Raw genomic sequence first — 19,088 nt, forward strand, 5'->3', positions numbered from 1 at the left:
TGTATACTAAAAAACAGATGTCATCAGATTCATCTTTAGTCTATTCATCTATTTGTTAGACTCGTTCTTGATGTAGGCACCTCAGAACTCCAAAGTTGTGTAGTCTATGTGTTATTAAAGCTTAATTTGATTTGTTTGGATGAAGTTGTGCGTTTTCTCTGGTCACACGGAGGGAGTCAGAGCTGCCTGGCAGACAGAACTCAGGGATAAACGTATACACTGACCTCGGGCGCTCCCTCGCTCTGCGCATGCGTACTCAAACAAATCCATTACCATGTCAAACCACAGAACTGAAACTGTTCCTCTGAAAACTAACTGATGAAGTGGTGAACGAGCAGGTAAAGACACACGCGCCTTTAAAGCTAGTTAAAACTCACCTAAACGCTTCCTAACAGTGGCAGAAAATGTCGCCTTCTTGCTCGTAAACTAACTTTCCGAGTTAGAGAGTCAGGAAACATGGTTAGCTAACAGCTAGCCGCTGGGCTAACATCACCGTCAGTTGGTTGTCAGCTCGTTACCAGCCGCTGTCTGTTAGGAGCCACCTGACAACCGCTCACATGATTTTAACTACTGCGACCAGACCGATGACTTCAGGAAACAGCAGGAAACAGGTTTTATTCATGTACTTGTGTTTGTGTGTGTAGTTTGGATCACTGGAGTGTCGCTCTGGGGCTTGATAAACAGCAACAAGCCACAATAACAACAACATGTTTGGTAAGAAGAAGAGAGCCCCGCAGCCCAGAGGCCAGGGCGCTGCTGCAGCCAAGCAGGTAACAACAACATCACCGAGAGACGCCCATGTTAGATACGTGCAACGTTTTCTCTTGGCAACAGCTGTTAAAGGGTGATGTTTATCTTTCACTTCCTGGTTTTCAGATGGGTCTGTTTGTGGAGCTGGACCCTGAGGAGATGATGATGGGCATGGAGGGGAATCTGGACGACCCGGACTTGGAGGCTGAACTTGCTGCTATCACTGGAAATAAAGTTGCTGCTGGTGGGAAAGCCAAGCCGAAGGGGAAAAGTGAGTGCAGTGGTTATGATGCTCATGATGAGTGTTAGTAAACAGCCCCTGTAAACTAATAATGGCCGCGTTTCCCAGATTCGTTAAGAAGCTCTTAAGTGCTAAGATCTTCTTAGGAGCGCTCTTAAGAACGCTGTGAAAGAAGGATGCGTTTCCCAGAGTCGCTCTTAGCTTAAGAAGATCTTTCACTAAGAAGGAAATGTAAGATCGAGCTGACCCACTCTTAACAGCCTTCTTAGCGACCGAATGCTCAGTGATCAAGCGCGTCAGGGAAATTTACATCCTCCACTTTTCGAAATAATAAAACAATGCTCAGTGTTGAAATGCGCTCATAGCTGCGGACCACTGGCGCAAGAAAAAAAAATAAGAAAATGGTAGATGAAAAAAACCCTTTTTATTGAATTACACGTTTAAGTTTTCCGCAACATCTGCATATATGAGTTTATGGTACTACACATAAAAAAAACAACAACCCTGTGGCATTTCACAGATATCAAGGGAACAGATGTATTAAACTCAGCTGAACCTCATCCAGAGAGGCTTCACCTGCTACTCTGCGTTGCCAAAGTCCGCGCGTGTGAGAAACCACGGCTGCAATACAGCACATTCTCCCTGCGAACCAACAGCGTCGCCGTGCGCGAAGCCAGACGGTTTACATAAATGCATACGTGCGTCAGCACTTCTCCCCACTGGACGTGCTGTCAGACCGGGCTGTCCAGGCAAAGTACCGGCTGCCCCGTGCGGAGATCCAACGGCCGTTGGATCTCTTTGCCTGGACAGCCCGGTCTGACAGCGCACACACACACACACACACACACACACTTATGCGCTGATAAAGAGGTGGGTGATCGATTTGCCTGTCATCGATTGATTCAGCACAGCAGCACCGCGGTGGACAGCTCCCTCTAAGAGCTTCTTTAGAAGCTTCTTTGGCTTGATCTTAAGGTTCTCCTAAGAAGGCAGTTAAGAACGCATCTGGGAAACACCCGTATCTTAGCGCTTCTTCTTAGCCGAACCCTTCTTAAGAGCCTTCTTAAGTCCTTAAGAACGATCGAATCTGGGAAACGCGGCCAATAACTGTTAGTTATTATTATTTGACTAATATTTGCATGAAGTTCAGGGCCAATGATGTGTCGACGTTTCTGTGCCTCCAGTCAGTACATACTATAGTCCAATAGATACAGATATATTGAGAGTTCAAAAGACTAATAATGATATATCTGTTTAAGGTGCACTGCAATGTAGTTGTGGGGAAGAACTTTCAATCAGAATAGAAAGATCTTCATTGATGGATTTTTGTTATGCCTAAACAAATTAAATTAACAAACAAGACTGAATAAACAAACTGACCTTAAAGGACAACACAATTTCATACCATTTTACTTAGTTTATATGTGGCGGACCCTGCCACCTTTCTAGCTTCAAGTTTTTTCTCTAAACTTATAATGCCCCTTGTATGTATATATTATATTACATTTTCTTTACACAAGCCAGAACTAGAGCTGCAATGATAAGTCAGTTAATCAATTAGGTGACCGAAAGAAAATTGCTTTCCAAGTATTCTGATAAATGATGCATTTTTGAAATATTTGCTGGTTCAGATTCTTAAATGCAAGGATTTGTTGCTTTTCTTTCTTCTATATGATATTAAATGAAGAGCATTTGGGTTTTGGACTGTTGGTTGGACAAAAGAAGCAATCCGAGGATGTCACTTTGGACTCTGGGAAAATGTGATGAGCATTTTTCATTTCTTTAGACTAAATGCCTGATGGTTAACAAAAAACTTCAAATTAATCATTATTAAAAATGATCATTATTTGCAGTTCATTCCAGAGGTGTTGGAGAATGGGGTCGACATGAGCACTTGGTGCAGTTCTTCCACACTTAACTCATAAAAACATTTCTTTAGGTACCTCTCTCTTACACGGGGGTGTTGTCATGTTAAAACACAGACATCGCTTCCTCAAGCTGTTGTATTCATCTCCCAAAGGACTCTCAACAGTGTTATGTGTTCCTTTTAATTTATTTCCCTTTTACAGTAAAACAGTATGATGTTTCAAGGTCGCACTGGCGTCCAGAAGAATAGAAACATTGAACACTGCAAACAATACTATTGTTAGTCCTTACAGGTACAGTTACAGTCGTATTGTACTCGGCCCCTGCATGTGACACACGTGTGTGTATGTGTAGACACCTTTGTTGAATCCACATTCTTTTGGCCACATAAAATATCATGATACGTGTAAGTTGCTGAAAACCTCCTGCAACAACGTGACCAAGAAATGTTTCTACATGTTTATTATCATGGGAAAATGTTTATGCTAGGGACACTGTTGACATTTACATTATTACTACATTACAGTCTGATATGTGTTATTGATCTTGTATGCAAACCCAGTTGAATACATGGCATCATGTTTGTGTCACAGGCCCGCTGCCAATGGAGGACATCGCCAGAATGGCTGATGAGTGTATGAGAGACGTGGATGATGATGAAGATGACAGTAATCTGGAAGATGATGAAGATCTATTGGTTGGTGTTCTGTATTTATCTGTCCTCATACCAGCGTTTGTTGTTGCTTAGATTTCAGGATTCAGCTGGAAGTCGGCCTTTTACCAGACATGTTTTAAATACAGTAGAATTAATTGAAGTAGCTGTAAGGAGCCATGTGAATTAAAATCTTGTTGTGCTCACACACTCACACTATTTATTAAATAGTGGATATGTAAATACAGTACTCTGGAAATAACAAAGTACTCTACGATTTAAAGTAAGTGCTACTTAAGGAAATTTGTATCAGTTCTGTTCCTGAATGAATATAGATTTATCTTAATACTTTGTACCTTAGTAGCCAGGGCTTTTATAGATTTTTGTTCTTTTTCCCAGTTTTGATTTAGTATCCTCAAGTCACATGAAAGGCACTTCAAATAAATGTTCACATTGATGCAAATGTATGAAACCAAAAAGTTTCACATAGAGTGAAAATATAACGTCTCAGCCAGTCTATCCTAAATGCTTTCCTTTGTTTCCTGTTTGATGAATTGGCTACTTTATGGGTTAATTCAAGGATGAGTCCTTACAATAATCCCCAGATTAATCCCAGTGTTAGCATGTCACATTTCTGACTGTGTTGTGAAAGAGACACACAATACTGTATGTAGGACAAGTACAACAGTAGAAAAAAATGAGTAGAAATTACTAGAAATTCAAGTGCAAGACATTCAGTTCCAAGTTTGATTTGATGAATGGCAATGGCAAACAAAAAGCCTACATTTTTAAGCATCGATTTAAAAGAATGAAAGAGCTGGACAAAGTTTTAGGGATTTGTCCCACATATGTTGCGCATAAAGATGAAATGCTGCTTCTCTATGTTTAGTTTTGGCTCATATAAGCAGACCCATCTCAGACAGAGAGGTCTGGATGGTTCATAATGTAGCAATCAAGTCAAGACACACAGGAAGCCAGAGCTGAGATCTGAGAACTGGAGTGATGCTTTCCGCTTTCTGGGTCTAAGTGAGGCAGCAGCGTTCTGAATTAGCTGCTGCTGTCTGATCGAATTTTTACTGAGACATGAAAAGATCACATTACAGTAGTCAAGCCTGTTAGAGATAAAAGCAAAAGTTTTTGGCTCCTGATCTACTGTATTCTTGGGGTGACTGACAGATTTTGTAACCACAAAGATGATGTCGCTTGGTTTATTCAGACACTGAACTTCCTCTCAAACTAGTTAAACAGCTGGAGCAGAATCAGTTCTTATTCAGTGCGAAGTTGAGCTGGACAGGAAGTACTGTACTATAGTAGTATTAGTGATGTATTAGTCTAGTCAGCTATGATAATCATAAGAATATTTATAACCGACCAACCTTGATACAGAAGCAGGAGAAAAAACAATACTTGGCTTGATTGGTGTGCAAAATACTGTTTTTTTGTTTGTTTTTTTCAGTTTAATCGGGCTGTTCATTGTTGCTCATTTATTGATTTGTAGAGCCTTAATTTAATCTGCACATTTTTGATTAGAGGACTTGTGTTTGTCAAACAACTGCACATTTAACCAAACTGTCTAATGGAAAACTTGTCTCAATCAACGCTGGCTGTTGATCAGTTGCTGTATTTTTCCTCATCAGGCAGAGCTACAGGAAGTGGTGGGTGAGGGGGAGGCTGATGATCCTGTAACTGTTTCCTCCCCGTCCTCTGACACTGCTGAGTCTTCTCAAGCTGAAACACCAGAGTCCGCACCGCCGCAGGTACAATACACGCTGCTTGTTCTCTGCCAGCATTGTAATTGACTCCACCGGCCAACAGACTAGATGTCTAATGGTGGAGAGGTTTAGCTGTTGCTGGTAAAAGGAGAGGGCAGAAGTATTTGTTCTCCTTGCTCCTGACTATTTTTATCTTGAATCTTCTTTTTTTTTTTGGTATAAGTATCTCCAAGCAATAGTTGTTTACTTTGTAACATGACTGATAGAATAGATGCACTTGAGGTAAGTCTGTGTGTTCCTGTGAATACATTTCCTGATACTTAAGATACTTTGTCTCGTATTTTAAACAAGCAATTAATGATGAGATTTAGATATGTAAAACTGCTATCAGTCTATTATTTTTTCTTCCTATTATTTATCCGGGACAAATACTTTAAAAGCCACAGTTTTGTGTGCCGAGCAATCTCTTGACCTAACATAGATTTACCAGCTGTTTTCAGATGATGTTGACAGTACCTGCCTGATGTTTTGGTGCAGCAGCAGCAGGAAGTAAAGGTCTCCTCAGCAGCGCCAGGCAGCCTCCAACACACCCTGGAGGAGAGGGTTGCCATGTACAAGACAGCCTTACAAAATGCCAAGACTGCAGGGGAGACGTCCAAAGCCCGAAGATACGATCGCGGCCTGAAGGTGAGTGAAACTTCTGCCTGATCTCACAGTGCAGACATTCTCACTGTGCAGTATTCGTTATTGTTAAAACATGGAACATTTTATGGGATAACATGAAACACAGATTTGTTTGTACCAGAGCTGCAACAATAAATTGATTAGCGGTCGACTTTTAAAATAATCATCAGCTATTTTGATAATCGATTGATAGTTTTAAGCAATTTTGTAAGGGAAAAAAGTCACAATTCTCTGATTCCAGCTTCTTAAATGTGAATATTTTCTGGTTTATCTGCTCCACTTTGACAGTAACTGAATATATTTGGGTTTTGGATAAAAGAGGACATTTAAGGACGTCATCTTAGGCTTTATGAATAATCCTGCTTAAGTAAAGGAACTAAATACCAGTTTTCGTCTGAATATCACTTTTCAACTCCCAAATATGAAGTTGTATATACTCAGGAGATGGAAAAAGCAGTTTTTCATCTGAAAACATTTTCCTAATGAGGGTTTGATATGTGAATAATGTGAGGAAATTTAAACATGCCCAAAAGCTACAGATTCGTAGAAACACAATCTGTTGGTATTCATGTGTCTGATCACAAGATTTATCTCCGTATAGAAAGACATCACGCTGTTTTTCATCCAGTAAATCAATTCTCAAAACTCATACTTTATGAGTTTTGCTCATTTTCTCGTTTCATAGTCCTTCATTACTCAAGCAATACTCTGATTGCAGACATCCTACACTAATGATTGTTACTCTGTACAGTCTCTGCAAACGATGTTAGCTGCTGTGAAAAAAGGAAGACCTGTGAACGAGGCAGAGATCCCTCCGCCTGTTGCCACTGGAGCCCCGAGTGCTGCTCCCCGTCCTGCTGTTCCCCAACGACCGGCTCCCCCTGTTCCCTCACCTCCCGAATCCAGTCCTTCTGATGAGAAGGAGAAGTTGGTACCAGAGATTGTCACACCCAGCAGTGAAGAAGAGCAGTCATCGTCCTCCGCCCCTCCCGCTCTGAGCAGCGTCCTGTCTCCAGAGGAACCTGCCGGCCAGCCTCAGACAGATGGTGCGTGTGAGTTGGATAATGTGAAGTTGTCATACTGGCTATTAGAGATAGAATGTGTTTAACTTATAATTTAAACTCAGTTTCACTTTGTGAAAGACATGATTGTATAAAGAATATTACTACATGGGCTCAGGAACAGTTGTAAATCGTTGTTGGTAAACACAGTTTGTTTGTAAATGATTGAATTCTGGTTTCATTTTCATTTAACACAGTATCTTAACTATTGGAATCAGGGTTGTAGTTGAGTCTGTAATTATCACTAGTATGAATCTGTTTTTCTTCATTGACGGATATATTGAATTGTTGTTCTCTAGCTTCTCAAAATGTGATCAATGTGGCCTTTCACTGTGGTAATTGTTCTTTTTTTTTGTCCCGTGAATCCACAGCGAATGAGGCAACCAAGGCGATGCTCGTAGAGAGGCAGAAAGAATACAAGATGGCAGCTCTGAGAGCAAAGAAGCAAGGAGACTTGGAGCAAGCTCGGCTTCACTTTAAGACCAGCAAGGTGAGTAAAAAGACTCCAAACCTGAGTGGTTTGTTTAAAGTCAAGTCAGTGTCTATGGGCAGAAATTTGTATGAGCTGTCCTGTGTTTTACATAAATTTGAATTTATCTGTGTTGTGTGCCAGAATGTTTTCTCAGTGAAAAATAGTGTTGTAACACAGTGTTGAAGGAAAGGCGATGACTGGTAATAACATGTGACCTGACAACTTCCTTGTAGTATCTGGTTCTCGAGGATTTTGTCATTTTTTTAACATTTTTGAATAAGAAATTATATATATTTAGTTTTTTTTTTGTTTTTGTATTTTTAGGTTTCGGCAACATGCAATTAATAAACTATGTTTGCTGAGCTTCAACTGACTATTGAATGAAAACTATTTTCTGTATTCTGTCTGTAACAATGTTTTTGTCTGGACCTGGAGCAGCATTCAAACTATTTTGCTAAGCAGAAGGAATGTGACGGGGCTTCATTTCTGATGATGATGATAATGGTAGACAGACTGTGTTTTTAACCTGCTGCCTTGCAGAGTTATTGCTAAAGAAAAAAATCCCATTTTTCTTTTTTCTTGTTCCTATTCAGAATTATGGTCTTTTATTTGTATTTATTTATTTTTTTAATCAACATCTTATCTCAGTGTATATACCAGACATCAGCCATGAAACTAAACCAACTGAGATGTTAATGTCCCAAAATGTTTATATTTTATTTTATGCATGCAGTCACACATCATAATTTGTGCAGTCTTTTGTCTGAGTCTGCTGCTACAATTTCCGACTGCAGGATTTCACGCTCAAGTATGTGAGACATGCCAACAATTTGGCAGTTGACAAAGACCATCATTATGTCTGACTGAGTTTGGGTTTCTGGTATTTTTTGGTGCAGAGGTTCGACGCGGTGATTGAGGCGTTGGAGAAAGGACAAGCAGTCGACCTGAGTGGCCTTCCTCCATCTCCAGGACAGGGTGAGGAATACTGGTTGTGGTGGAGGCTAAGTGTACATCTTTTTGAATGCACTCTGTATGTTCCCCCAAGACTTGATGCAAACATTGAATCCTGAGACGGCTGATCAATTTACTGCACTTAAATGCAATGCAAACATTGTGTGTGTCTGGTTCTGAAAGATAAATCAATACAAGGTAGCCGTTACTAATGGCTCACTCATTATAAATGCAATAGCCTACAGCTTGGTTACAACACACAAGCTATCAGACTAACATGAAACTAACAGTATCCGAGTCACAGTGGGCTAATATAACAAAGAAAAAAACTTCAGTAATCCTTCAGAAAAACTGAATGCATCATAAGAAGAAACTGTCAGATGTAAAAACATAGACATAACATGGCCGTTCAGTGCCATTTACGTCTTTAAGTGATGCATTTCACTACTTTTTATTGTCATGGTAATTACAAAATCATCATCGGAAAAGTGGTACAACATGTTTTTATTAAGAAAGCAAGCAAGCACACTTAATTAATATATCTCTTTCATAAGCAGAATCTACAAGGTGATTAACAGGAGGAACTAGAATGACACTCAGTGAAGACCCAACAATCCACTTTAATTCATTCAAACCCAATTAGATATCAAGTTAAACCCTGGATTATATTTTGAAGAGGTACAGACAATAGAAAAAACTAGTCCTGAATCATTTGTTTTAATTTATGTCATGTTATTAGGTGCAGGAGGAGGGTCTGCTCCAGTGAAGGAACCTTCATCTGGGCAAAACATCGAGGTCACCCAACCGGTTGCAGCAGCTCCAGGTAATAATAATGTCAACGCTGATGAACCACATGTATTCGCTATCTTCTTCTGTGCATATTAGCATGCTTATGTTAGCATTTAGTTAAATCCCTAAGTAACAGCTTCACTGTGAAGCTCTTCGACACTGTGAACATTGTCTCCTCACTCCCTCAGCTCCTGCTGCCCCATCAGCCCCTGCTGCTCCCAAAGATGTGCTGGAGGCTCTCGAGCAGAGACGAGCCAAGTACGTGGAGGCGTCCAATCAGGCCAAAGCCAGTGGAGACGACCGCAAGGCCCGAATGCACGACCGTATCGCCAAGGTACAAGGACACACTCTCTTCTGATGTTTTTTTTTTACCTTTACAGAACACTTACTGGTGTAATAAATGAAATGAAGCTGGCACAAAATGCAACAAAATATGAATCTGAGTTTTCATCCGTATAATGTAGCTGAAATTTAATGAGTTAAACGATATTGATCTTTTATAGCTTATTTTGTCAGATAGTTTATGTGTCTATAGAGCAATTCATTTTAAAGACACCACTACCGAAATTTGTCATGTTTATGATGACATTTAAATCTTAAAAATGTATATACGAATAAATAAAACCAGCAGAGACATTTAATGCTTTGAATAGCCAAAACAATAACACTAACAATAACAAAAACACTGTATTTGCTCTGCTGTGTTTAAATATTCAAACTCTCTCCTCCTGCAGCAATACCAGAGTGCCATCCGAGCTCACAAATTAGGAAAAGCGGTCAACTTTGAAGAGCTGCCTGTTCCCCCTGGTGAGATAATTTTGTGATTTATGTTTACGGGTTGACAGTGTAACTTCCAAGATGCATTTAGCTCCGTAAATTTGGATTTGATTGTATTTCTGGTTCTGCAGTCCTGGAGTGGTACTTTGTACTGTCAGTGAGATATGTACGTGACCAAAAGAGGGAATCCAGATGATGTGATTTGATGGTCAGACTGTGAATTTGCTTTTATCTTTCAGGTTTTCCTCCAATCCCAGGCCAGAGGGCGACAGGAGCCGAGCAGGGATTTGTTGCTGCTCTGGTGGCAGCTGACAAGCTTGCCTCCACTGATAATGTGGAAATAGCAGATGATGGTGATGAGGAGGAGAAGGAAGAGGAGGTGGGCTAGCCTCAGGATATTTTTTATTTATTTACGTTTTTGTGGATAAATCGATGATGTGTGATTTTTTTATTTTTTGTGTGTGTCTGTGTGTTTTAGTCTAAGCCTGCTGCTCCAGAAGAGCCAAAAAAGCCCACTTTAGATGTCGCCGCGGCAGGTCACAGAAGGAAAAGGACTCCTTCAGCTTCACCTGACAGAACAGCAACCAGGGAAGGACTCTCACCAACAGGTCAGTGTGAATGGGAAACAACATATCCTCCAAGATAGATATCCTCGTGTGAAGCAGGTCATAGAAGTCCATGTAACTTCTGTGATGCCTAAAAAAATCAGAATATATCAAAGTAATTCCAAACGCTTTTATACTGGTATTGACATGGGCGCCAAAAATAAGTCAGTATTGTTCCTATTGAAAACTACATCTGCTAAAGTTGTTTACAATCGCTTTACATCAACTTTTCTGTCCATCTTCGTCCTCCAGCGGTTCAACAGCTGGAGTTCCTGGAGAGCAGGAAGAAGCAGTATATGAAGGCGGCTCTGCAGGCGAAGCAGAAGAACGACATGGAGCAGGCCAAGGTTTTCCTCCGCACCGCCAAGGGCTTCGACTCCATGATCGAGGCAGCACGTAGTGGCAAAAATGTGGACATCAGCACGGTGAGCAGACGGGAGATTTACATGATACCAATGTCATTTATATCATTAAATTGGTATATTTTGGTAAAATCTTAACAAAATGAGACCACGGCAGTGCTTGGATTAAAATATCAAAAGAAACATTTTCTGGGTGATGGGGACACATGAGCTCCACTGTGGCCAACCCTCTCTGTGCTGTGCCTGTAGGTGCCATCGCCCCCTGGTGACGAAGACGAGGACTTCATCCTGGTTCATCACAGTGATGTGCAGATCTCGGAGAAGGCAGAGCAGGTTTACACTCAACTGGCCAAGATCCTCAAAGAGCAGTATGAGGTAAACTGAAAGATGTTCATGATTGCAGATTAGCATGTTGTTGTGTCCACAGTTATTAATCAGGATTATTATTTTGAGAAGAAAAGCGTGTTATTAAGAATTTGTACACATCAATTACTATAATGAAATATTGATAACAACCATTTTGGGGTTTACAAAACAAACTGAAACCTTTTTGTCTTACAAGCAAACTACTTTAAACATGTTTGAACTCCATTGTCTCTGCACGCATCATGTTCAGATCTTCCATCGACCAGAAGAAACTTTAATATCTCCAAAATCCAACATTTTCATCTCTGTGACAAAGTTTCCAAATCCTGATGCCAAAAAAAGATCATAGATTCCCGCTCTGGTTGCTCTGTGCTGCTCTTGTCTTACTGTAAAGACAAACGTATTCTTTGAGATTTCTGAGTTTTCTTTCCTTCTTTTAGAAATGTATGACTCACTCCAAGCAGTTCACACACCTGGGGAACGTCACCGAAACAACAAAGTAAGCAGAAACCTGTTTTTTTATTTAGTTTATATAGAAAACTACAAATGTAACATGTTTGTGTGTCCTCGCTGCAGGTTTGAGAAGATGGCAGAGAGTTGTAAGAAGAGCCTGGAGGTGCTGAAGCTGGCTCAGTCGAGAGGTCTGCCTCCTCCTAAACATCACTTTGAGGAGAGGTCGTTTCACACCGTCAGGTGGGCGCATGTGTTAGATTACACTGCAAGTTCAAAGTTAACTCAAATTTGACTCAAATTTGAAGCAGGTAAACCATAAGAACTGATAACTCGACTCCAGAGTAGAGCCCCTGTCACCTCTGATTCAAGTTTTCTTTCGTTTTTGATTTAACTGAGTTTGAACTTCACATAGATGCCAAAGCAATTAATCCCTCATAGCTTTTTCTCCGTGTTTTCCTGTCTACTTATTTTCTTCTTCCTTCCCGTTCAGGATATTTCCAGAGCTGAGCAGCACTGACATGGTTATTGTTATCGTCAAAGGGATGAATCTTCCTGCTCCGAGTGGTAAAAACTAAAACCTTTACCTATCAGTCCGTATTTACAGTAGAGGAGGTCCACATGGTGTCTGGGAATACTGGAGGACAAATGGTTTTATACACCAGTAAAATTTTAGCGCATTAAAATGATAATTTCTTGCTTTGCCGTGTTTCTAGTGAAAAATTCAACCTTAAATCTGAATTAAAATCTTCCAGGAGATCTACAGTTACTTTTACCTTACATGTTTTCTGTGTTGTGAATTTAGTTTTGTTGTTGCTAGAAATTGCCTTGTTGAACAATTTGTTCAAACAAGAGTTTAAAAAAGGAAATAATGTAAACATTGGAGGAAAAGCACACACTGGTTGATGCTTTGTGTTTAACTTTCCCCTTCAGGAATCCAAACAAACGATCTGGATGCCTACGTCAAGTTTGACTTCCCGTACCCGAGCACGGTGAGAGACGTCAGCTCGTTGTCATTTTCACAGCTGCCTCAGGCTGCTGAGACGATTCATACTGGCGACTTCTCTCTTTAAAGTGTTTGCTTTCTTGTTTTGTCACCAGGAGCAGCCGCAGAAACATAAAACAGCAGTCATCAAGAACACTAACTCTCCAGGTGAGACGTGCTGTAGATTTGTGTGTCATGTTTGTATCAACAATGTGGATCAGCGGTTACATTTCTTCCCAAATAGATGTGAAAAGTTTTTATTTTCAGCTTATGTTGTACTCTATATTATTCAACATTTTATAATTGTATCAAGGAAATACTATCTAGTTATCTACTGCGACTGTTGTGTCAGTTTGTCTAAACTAAAGTATCCGAACATATTTAAGTTTCACAGGAATGGACACAACACTCTTGATGAATGTGATCCTAATAACTATGAAAATTATTGCAAATGTCCTTTTTTTCTATATGTGTAAATAAAATAATAATAATAAAATTATAATTAATAATACATTATAGATTAATATAAATATTGAATCACCTTGTGGATTTAATTTAGAAAACGGTTGTTTGTAAACTAATAACTTCAGAGTTTCAGGTAGAAAGAAATACAAAATCAAACTGTCTTTATTGTTTATTTGCCTGAAACAGTTTATGTGTGAAGTCTCAGAACGCTGCATGTCTTTTCACCAGAATATAACCAGAGCTTCACCCTGTCGATAAACCGTAACCACCGCGGCTTCAGGAGGGTGGTGACGTCAAAAGGCATCAAACTGGAGCTGCTGCACAAAGGGTGAGTCACAGGGAGACAGACTGCAGGGCGACATCCTCCCTGAGCTGCTGGAACAAATGTTCAGACTTCAGTCTCATAATCAACCACAGCGCCGAAGGTAACGGTGCGTTTCATTTGGTCGCTAAGAGAGTCAGAGAGTGAGGAAGGAAGTCGGTGATGGACTCCCATGATCCCATGCTACTGTACAACACCAAACCACATTTTTTGATTTCACTGTTTTGACTTAGAGAGCAGCAGGAAGTACACACTGTGTGTTTTAATGCATCAACAAAGAATAGTCTCCTGGATGGTTCCTGCAACTGTCAAAAGAAAGCAACTTTTGACACTTTCGCACCGAAATTAGCTTGTATATGCAGATTTTTTAAATCGGATTTTCACATCGACAGTGGACGAGTTTGCCTTTCTGTCATATTTTTTCCTTGTGTGTCACCTTTGTCATCATGAGTGCACCAGAAAACCAGGGAGTAGTAGAAGCAGCAGATCGTATACCTCATCAGACCACATCCAGAAGATGTTAAAAAAAAAAAAGTTTAAATCAATAACATTCTGAATTAGACACATCCTTTTTTCCAGAGCTGATAACGGAAGTTGCGCTGGAGTGAGACATCTTGCTTCTTTTCTTATCTTTGTTGAGAGGTTACTTTACTTCCATTCATGTCAGAGTAGCTAGAAATAAGCTGTATGTTTTTACCGTTTTGGGACTGCAGTGGTGACGTCGCTGTGTGTCTTCTCACAGTGGTTTCTTGCGGAGCGACAAGCCGATCGGGTTCGCCCTCCTGAAGCTGGACAAACTGGAGTCACAGAGTGAAATCAGGGAGATCGTAGAGGTGAGTGATAAAAGTCAGGAGGGAGTGTTGCGGGTGAGTCTGATCCTCAGTCGACGACTCGCGAGCCTGTAAATGTAACTTTAATCCTCGCGTCAGGTGATGGATGGCCGAAAGCCCACAGGAGGTCGCGTTGAAGTGAAGGTCCGGCTGCGGGAGCCTCTGAGCGGACAGGACATGCAGACGAGCACCGAGCGCTGGCTGGTGATCGACCAGTCACAGGTAACATGAAAGAAACAGCGTTTGTATTTCTGCAGCTCGAAAGACGTGAGATTCTGTCAGACTTCTGATGTTGGTTCTGTTTTATCTCCAAGGTTCTCGTTTAGTTGCTGCTGAAAGATGAAAGATGATTTTAAGATAAAAGGTAATTTTATTTTCAACTGTTTTGAACTACATTTTTATTTTCGGTGAACTTGTTCTTTAAAATCGGGAGTTCAATGATACGTCCGAGTGTATTTGAGTCACCTCACTAACAGCATCTCCTTTGTCTCGCAGATAAAAGGCACTCAATCAAAAACACTCAGAGGATAGAGGATGGAGTTTGGGATGTGATGAGGACGGTCTGTTGGACTCAGGCCTAAACGGGTCTTGTCAAAACTTTTGCACATTTGCGACACAAGAGCTCCCTTTCACACTGCAGTCCACCAGGAGGAGACATGGAGCTGGTTTGTGGTAGGTCAGCTGGTCTCTGGGGACGTGAACCTTGAGTCTGTCTTCAGTCTGACTAACAGACACATCTGATAGACACATATTTTTGTCCTAACCAAGGGGAAGGTTGTTTTCTTGTTTGAATCACCACTCTTGATGCATCAGGCTGACGAGGTGAAGGCTCCTTGAGAGATTCAAACCAGAGAAAGCTTCAGTCTCCTGGAGGACAGCAGACAGTGTGTCCTCGGCTAAAGGGGCTCAGCGTCGAGCTAACCTGATCCTGCTGCCCGACATGACTCTAGTTAATATATCAAAGGATGTGTACATATTCCTCATATTATACAGCTCTGGTATCTAGAACTGCACCTATGCACTAATACCAAAGTAATCACTGTTGCTGTAAAATCCTGCATATTTGAAAAATCGCCTTTATCTGCCAAACCTGTTACGATGACACGAGAGCTTCAGATGTGACGGGCTGTTTTTATGATTTCCACACACATTTCAGCTGGTTTTGAGAACGCAGGCAGATGCAGCAGATACAGTAGACTCATAGACGTTTTACAGGAGCAAGCCAAGAATTATGATGCTGTACAAGGTACGATTATATGATTATAGTAGAGACCACACTCCCTTTTGGCACCTTTTACTTTGATTAATATTTCCTCACTGTGGTCACTAAACTGCACTCTCACTTACCTGTGGCTTTAGGTGTGTTAGATTTATATTTGTCTTGTTTACACTCGATAGCACAGAATCACAACTGAGCTGATCTGAGAGTTTCAGTCGAAAAAGTTAAATATTAATTTTATCTTCAGATGATGAAGTCATTAAAAAATTATTGAGTCCTGCACATATTTCCCCTTTCAGCAGATCGATACTTGTTTCATGTATGTGTGTTAAATATGAAGCGGGAGTCAGGACACTGTTAGCCTAGCTTAGCATAAATACTTGAAGCAGGGGGAAACTGTTAGCCCCATTCTCTTAAAAGTTAAATAATACACCTGCAGCACCTCTAAAGTTAACTGATTAACCACTGTTATCTTATTTGTTTAATGCTGAAGCAGAAATGTAAAAAAACAATTTGTTTTCAGACGGAGGCTCCTGCTGTAAATATTTCTTGGTGACTAGCGTCGAGGAGCAGTGACTTCCTGGAGTCTGCTGGTCTCCATTGAGTCTACTGTAGAGGTGCGGGCAGGTTTATTATTTTAAACATCGGACAGAGCCAGGGTAGCTGCTGCACTCTTTATGCTAAGCTAAGCTAATCACCTCCCGACTCCTGCTCCACCTTTAACAAACACACACACAAACAAACACAAACAAACACAAGATATTTCTGTTGATCTTCTCATAAATACATTAAGTTTAAACTATTCCTTTAAATGTAAGTCATTTTTAAAACTATGCATCAGATGTCTCATGCAGCAGATACTATTAGGATATATCCTTCACCTTTTCTCTTTTAAAAAGGGCCAGTTCACCCAAATTACAGACAGCCTGATAGTTTCTAAACTGGAGCGATACAAACCCACCCACATCCAAGGCTTTAAAATCTGACATTTAAAATACTTCACAACAGTATTGAGATTGATAGTTGATTTTTGACCTATGAAATCCAACTGAGATAAATTGTGTTCAAGGACAATAGACTACATTCACACAGCAGCCATTTTTCTGCTCAGATGTTGTACTGCTGTGCTCCAGTCGTATAAATGTAGGGAATCTGACAAATTGTTATCATTTCACCTCATCATTTGAGCAAATGAAGAGCCAAGGGATAGTACAAATCTGGAGGGACATTAGGTCATATTTCAAGGTAAAACAACATATTTGCTAACCTATTCGCTTAACAGCCAACTGTAGCTTTCAACAACATCCTAGTTAACAATACCATTTGATAATGTTGCACAGTTTGTGTTGAAAGTTCATCTTGGAGACAGTTATTTAAGCCTGGAAGCGAAACGCACTGGATGTAATTAAATGGTAACGTTAGCTAGGCAGTTGTTAAATGCTAACGTTAGCTAAGAGGTTATCAAGTATGTTGTTTTACCTTGAAATGTGGCCTAATGTCCCTCGAGATCTTTTCAGTTGCTGATCAGTTAGGAAGCAGTGAAATGATAGCCATTTGTCAGACTTCCCCACATTTATAGGACCTCTGATCATCACATTATTATGTTCAAAAATTAAAAAGTAATATTTTTTTGTAGTTATTTGAGTGAATTCACCCCTTAAAGTTACAGCTGCAGCATTGAAATAAGAAGCCATAACAAACATACTGAGCCAACTACATGAACACCAATTCCAACAGGTTTACCTCAACACTGTCTGCAACGTTATTTATTAGCCAACCGTCACTGTGGTCACAACATTTCTCCTTTTGTCGGCAGTTTAAACATCATGAATCATCGTAACTGAAGTTTACCATGAACATCTGCCTGAATGATTACATCATACTGTTACCCATCATCTCATTTTCTGTTTAAACATTTTGTTCGCCTACTTCTTGTTTACGAAGATGAATGATGTCACGTTTATATTTACAAAATGCTACAAAAATAATCTCAAACAGGATCGAGGCTATATTTTGTTTTTAATTGTGGACTGAATTTGCCTTCCCTGCTTAAAAATGTACCAATTAAAAACACCTTGTTTTAATTTCCACACTGTCATGTTTCATTTAATTATTTGTGCTTCTGTCTTTTAGTAGAAATATCTAATACTGACCAGGAAGCAAAAACTAAACACTCGTTTCAATTTTCTATAAGTTTTTATTTTACATATACTACAGTTTTTTGATAAAGACCACTTTTCTTGACATTTGTAGTGTAAAGGAAAAAAAAAAAGATGTACAGGGTTTTTTGGCTTTTCAAACATTTTTGACTGATGTTTATTTAAAAAAGAAAGAAAATTATATTAACAAAACCCAGTCAATGACAGAACTGAATGTTTTTTTTGTTTGTTTCATCCACAAACTAGAAGATTCAAACGTTAAAATGCAAAGTTGATTTGCTCTCGTCACCGTTTCAAGCTTGTTTCTGTTTGCATGCAGTGTTAGATAGATTTGATAGTAACCTCTTACAACTGAATACAAAAAAGAAAAAAAAGAAATGCTACTTTTTCAGTCAAACAAATTGCACCTTTTCTTTTGGATTTAGGACACATATTGCACACGTCAGAAAATGCCAAAATAAGACGTAACAGAAAACAGGAAGTCAGAAAAATAAATCCTCGTGTCTCCTCCTCTTCGTTATGCTAATTTATAAAAACAGAAACTGCAGCTGATGGACGTCACACAGTGAAGACACAGTGATTGAGATACACCAACTCTGGTATGATCACAGTAATAAACCCAGAACTGGTGACCTTTGACCTCTCATTCAGTCTTTACTGAACATTTGAATCAGCTTCGCTAACGTTGCTACAGTAGCTCCTAAAATACTTCAAATTGAGTAACAAACGAATACAGAATAGCTACAAGTCTAATTGAAACTCGTCGAAGCGTCGGCTCTTCTGCAGATTTTCATGTGATTGTCTGATTCTCACTTGTGATGACGATTGTTTTTCTCGATGAAATGCTTCAACAAAACCTCTCGTACTGCGTCGACAGCACTTGTTGTGTATTAGCCCCTTCTGGTTTTATATTGGCATGATTCAAGATGGAGATATTTGCCATAATGCAGATGATTACTGTACAGAGCATTTTTGACATGACAGGGTGATTTTTTTTTTTTTTTGGTGATTAGTTTAGCCAGATAACATAAAAACACACTTTGCAGATTTTAACAGAAACAGGAGGAATACATTCTTATATTTTTTTCCAGGTCCATGTAGCTGAAGGAGAGCACAGTCCAGAGCAGAGAGAGAAACTGTTTGTAGATACTCAAACAGTTGAGGCCTTTGAAGACGACACTTCAGCGATCTAAAGGGTTCCTACACACGTCTGGAGCACGATGATCGTGATGATTTTAGGGCTTTGGAAGGACAGGAAGTTGCAGGAAATGTAAGATGAAATACATTCAGCTTCAGGTCAAACTATTTTCTGCAGGAACCCTCGATCTTTACAAACTTTTCTAAACAGACGTCTTCCAGGACACCCCAAC

At 39.9% G+C, this 19,088-nt stretch overlaps 1 protein-coding gene across 5 annotated transcripts; it reads left to right on the forward strand.

The window, feature by feature from the left end:
* The first annotated feature begins 264 nt into the window (after nucleotides 1–264).
* cc2d1b (coiled-coil and C2 domain containing 1B) lies at nucleotides 265–18,896 on the forward strand. 5 transcript variants are annotated; one of them, XR_014623785.1, is made up of 27 exons: nucleotides 265–338; nucleotides 645–770; nucleotides 877–1,021; nucleotides 3,451–3,554; nucleotides 5,147–5,266; nucleotides 5,759–5,908; nucleotides 6,657–6,957; nucleotides 7,338–7,456; nucleotides 8,335–8,413; nucleotides 9,129–9,212; nucleotides 9,367–9,512; nucleotides 9,913–9,985; nucleotides 10,195–10,334; nucleotides 10,434–10,563; nucleotides 10,813–10,985; nucleotides 11,172–11,297; nucleotides 11,729–11,787; nucleotides 11,865–11,981; nucleotides 12,232–12,305; nucleotides 12,672–12,730; nucleotides 12,840–12,891; nucleotides 13,417–13,516; nucleotides 14,253–14,343; nucleotides 14,440–14,562; nucleotides 14,655–14,704; nucleotides 14,836–15,012; nucleotides 18,810–18,896. XR_014623785.1 is itself a non-coding variant. In XM_084369750.1 (26 exons), the coding sequence occupies exons 2-25, from the start codon at nucleotides 708–710 to the stop codon at nucleotides 14,664–14,666; spliced, it is 2,640 nt and encodes an 879-aa protein (XP_084225876.1). In that variant the 5' UTR covers nucleotides 265–338; nucleotides 645–707; the 3' UTR covers nucleotides 14,667–14,704; nucleotides 14,836–17,647. The 5 variants fall into 5 exon arrangements, 4 of the variants coding, with proteins under 4 accessions (XP_084225876.1, XP_084225878.1, XP_084225877.1 ...); XM_084369750.1 differs by lacking the exon at nucleotides 18,810–18,896 and having other exon boundaries at nucleotides 14,836–17,647; XM_084369752.1 differs by lacking the exon at nucleotides 18,810–18,896 and having other exon boundaries at nucleotides 6,657–6,951; nucleotides 14,836–17,647.
* Nucleotides 18,897–19,088: the final 192 nt, after the last annotated feature.

This window comes from Pagrus pagrus (genome assembly GCF_965226575.1).
Source record: "Pagrus pagrus genome assembly, chromosome: 12".
Taxonomy (NCBI): domain Eukaryota; kingdom Metazoa; phylum Chordata; class Actinopteri; order Spariformes; family Sparidae; genus Pagrus; species Pagrus pagrus.